The sequence below is a fragment of the Medicago truncatula genome, chromosome 8 (genome assembly GCF_003473485.1).
Source record: "Medicago truncatula cultivar Jemalong A17 chromosome 8, MtrunA17r5.0-ANR, whole genome shotgun sequence".
NCBI lineage: Eukaryota > Viridiplantae > Streptophyta > Magnoliopsida > Fabales > Fabaceae > Medicago > Medicago truncatula.
This window is the reverse complement of record NC_053049.1, coordinates 14948374-14952462: the sequence shown is the minus strand read 5'-3', so window position 1 is coordinate 14952462 and position 4089 is coordinate 14948374. Positions and strand designations below refer to the sequence as shown.

Sequence of the window (4089 nt, the reverse complement as noted above, 5' to 3'; positions counted from 1 at the left end):
TGTCTAAATTAAGACATCATTCTTAAATGAGCTCACATCACCTTTTTATTAAAACAATGATTAAAAAGTGTATTTAAATAGATAGTATATTAAATAAATAATATTGGTGGGACCCAATTAAACCTTTTGATAGAGGAATTCTGTTGGACTAGTTGAGTACCTATTAGATACTATTATTAAAAAGTGATGTGTCAATGTAAGACCCATTTAAAACCTCTCAATGAGAGTCTCCATCCATGCTCTTAGGTAGCAATAGAAAAATAAATAAAAAGCCTCGTAAATCTTAGTGCATGTTCCTATAATATTCCTGGTCCACCAGTGACCAGTGGTAAGTAACCACTTGCAAACGGTACATATCAAACAGCCACCGTAGCACCATTATCATTATTACAATAGATTTCACAAGTTGAGTCAAAAAACAAAGTTGAATTCAAATTGTCCTTGTGCACTATAAAACCACACACTCATCCCTCACAATATCTTCAACCTCAAACATCAAATCCTAACAAAAACACACACACTGAGAAACACATTAGCAATAGCAATGGAAGGTTCAGTACAAATTAATGTACCTGAATCTCATTCCAATATTGAGCAAGAAAAGAAACCAATTTTGTCATGGGATGTAATTATAGAAAAAAGTTTATCAAATTTTGGGTGGATGGATTTCTTACAAGCTGTTCTTGTTGCAGTTGCAATGTTCTTTGATGCACAACAATCATTCATAAGCATTTACACTGATAATTACCCAAAATGGCACTGCACAAATTCAATATGCACTTCATCCTCTGATATATGCAAACTCCCAAGATCTTCTTGGTCTTGGGACACACATCCTTCAAACACAATCATTTCTCATTGGAATCTTGAATGTGCTAGCACATTCATCACTGGTTTACCACAATCTTCTTTCTTTATAGGTTGTCTTCTTGGTTCTTTTTTTCTTGCAGCATTAGCTGATTCATCTATTGGTAGAAAAAACATGCTAATCTTTTCTTGTGTCTCAATGTCAATAACTTCCATGCTCATAATCTTTTCAACCAATGTTTGGATTTACTCCGCTATGAAATTCTTGATTGGTTTCTGGCGTTCGTCTATTGGTACATGTGTTCTTGTTTTGCTAACTGAGAAAGTTAGTGCTGAATGGCGATTTAGAGTTGGAATTGTTGAGTATTTTACTTTCACAATGGGGTACATGTCTTTACCTGGTTTTGCTTATATTAACCGAAACTCTTCTTGGAAAAGTCTTTACATTTGGTCGTCAGTTCCTGCTATATGTTACTCTGTCATTGCTTATCTCTTTGTTACCGAGTCGCCTAGGTGGCTTGTTATGCAAGGTCGAGAGAAAGAAATTTTGAAAATGCTCAAAAGGGTTTCTTCTGAAGAAAGTGCCGATGATGATAGCGTTAACTTAGCTTCGAATTTACCAAAACTTCCCCCAAAAGAAAAAGTTTCATTTTTTCAACTTTACTCATCAATAGGAGAATTATTTCATAAAAGATGGGCTGTTATAAGAATGATAGCTGTTATGATTCTTGGAATTGGACTTGGAATGGTTTATTTTGGTATGCCACTAGCTGTTGGAAATTTAGGATTCAACATTTACTTGGCTGTGGTTTTTAGTGCTTCAATGGAATTACCTTCCTGTGTAGCAACATATTTCTTGGAAAACCTTAGAAGAAAACCTTCAATTCTTGTGTTTTCTATCTTAGGTGGAATTTGTTGTGTGATGTGTGCTGTTTTGGAGAATAGAGTACCAGCTGCTAAAGTGGTTTTAGCAATGGTTGCGTTTTTCGGTGCTTGTACGGCTTATAATGTGTTTCTCATATACATTATAGAGTTGTTTCCGACATGTGTGAGGAACACAACAACGTCGTTGGTGAGACAAGCTATTGTGTTCGGTTGCATATTTTGTCCCTTTTTGATATCGGCGGGGAGGAAAAACAATATTTACTCATATGGTGTGTTTGGAGTTGTTATAATGTTGTCCAATTTTACATTGTTCTTTTTGCCGGAGACTATGGGAATTGTTCTTTGTGATACAATGGATCAACAAGAGAAGAAAGAAATAGCTATGTCTGATGCCATGAATCAAGATGAAAAATCAAGAAATGTTTCTGTGTAAGAGGCAATTCATATTTTAATTTTTAGGTTTTTAGTAGTACTCAACTAATGTACCTTTTTCTTGTTAATAATGCTAAATTCTAATAGTAAATTCTGTGTTCCTTTTATAACCAAATTTAATGATGAATTTGGTTTTTTATGTTATCTTTGTTGGTGATGATAACTGTTTGCTAAGAAATTTGAAAAATTGCGGTAGTGCACAATGATTTGAGTTCACCAACAAATTAATAAATTAAAAATTGGAAGAGTGCACTTTCTACAAGATGGTGAGTACAATTATAGAGTTGAAAAAGGTAACCATGGAAAGGAATTGGGTGCTCATATAAAAGAAAACAACCCTTTCACACTTCTTAGGGACTCTTCTTATTTGTAAAGATAAGAAAAGATAAGAAAAGATGATAATAAATTTACTACTTTGCTATGTTATAAATCATATAAAAGGGAAGTGTGAAAATAAATGGACTGGACCAAATGCTTTATGCTCCATGTAAAAGGTTTCTTAATAAATGCTTTCGGAACACTTTAAAGCATTTCAAATTAAGAAACTATTATTTAAAAAGTTAAATACTACAATTTTCAATACATTGAATCTCAAATTTTTATAAAAATTTACTACTCATTCAAGTCACATTTATAAGCAAAATACAACTTTTTAGATTCATTGAACAAATAATATATCGGGTCTATATATAGATCAGATACATTAATTATTCAATGAACCTAAAATATTAATTTTTGCTTATAAATGTAACCGAATAAAGTAATTAAAATCCTTAAATAGTGTCCTTCGGACACTAATTAAGAAAAAAAAATAAAAAATATTTGCATTTAAAACATCATCTTTTACACTTTTAAAACTTTAACTGCACAAGTTCTAAGATATTCATACTATATTTAGTTTTCTTAACCAGTGTCTCACTCGTTAGCATTTTTCTTTTTTTTTCTTTTTGAATTACCAATTGTTTGAAGAAATAGTGTCAATATCATGTTTGGTGTATGTTTGTGTTTTTTTTATATCTAACTATAGGTATTATGCTTCCGACAAAACCCACCACATTTCCGGTACATATATACTTCACAAGACATCATAAACTCCCTTCGTTTCTCTGAATCAATGAACATGCAAAATATGAAGAAGATAAACTTAAACCATTGATTTCACTTATTCCAAATTGAATTTCCTACCATCGAATCAATTCCCAAAGCTTGCAAGCCAACGTACATCCACACCTATTTTCACAAGTTAGGAAGATTTGTCAACCATTTTCATTTGAAACTACTCCGTTGGTTCATTACAAACGGGGTAAAGCCAAGTATGACAACAAATAAATGGCAAACTTACAATCGATTTACAAATGATATTTTGCTAATTGCTAATAATCACTATGCCAAAAAGTGAGGCTTAGACAACGTTTAGCACTAAGTAATCTCACTCTCTTAAAGGTCAAAACGACGCTTTAAAATACTTCCTCGTTCCTGTATGTAAGCATCCTTTACATTTTTCACATTTCTTAAGAGAAGTTGTTAGTGTAATTAATGTGTCTATTTTGTTTGTTAATATTACCAAATTGTACTTTGTTTGTATGTGTATTAAATTTGATTTTTCATATTTCAAGACAAGTTAGTAGTATTAATTAGGGATATGTTAAGAAAAAAATATTAATAAATGCATCTAGTAATTTAAAAAGGAGTTTATATTTAAAGATAAATTTTAAGTCAAAAAGATGTTTTGATATAAGGACGGAGCAAGTATGTCAAAAGTGTTAACAATAGAGTTTCATAGTGAATAACAAGAGACCACTAGGTTTTCATTCATATGAGCAAAAAAATATGTAGAGTAAGGATCAAACAGAGTATAAATACTAGACATTTAAAAAAGACTAAACTATCCTTAATAAAACATAACGATAATATTATCTAATAAAAAGCACTATCAAATGATGGTTTTATATAGCATTTTTACTA

At 31.4% G+C, this 4089-nt stretch overlaps 1 protein-coding gene across 1 annotated transcript; it reads left to right on the top strand.

The window, feature by feature from the left end:
- The first annotated feature begins 406 nt into the window (after positions 1-406).
- LOC11444704 (organic cation/carnitine transporter 3) lies at positions 407-2215 on the top strand. Its single transcript, XM_003627804.4, has one exon. The coding sequence runs from the start codon at positions 545-547 to the stop codon at positions 2123-2125; it is 1581 nt and encodes a 526-aa protein (XP_003627852.2). The 5' UTR covers positions 407-544; the 3' UTR covers positions 2126-2215.
- The last annotated feature ends 1874 nt before the right edge of the window (positions 2216-4089 follow it).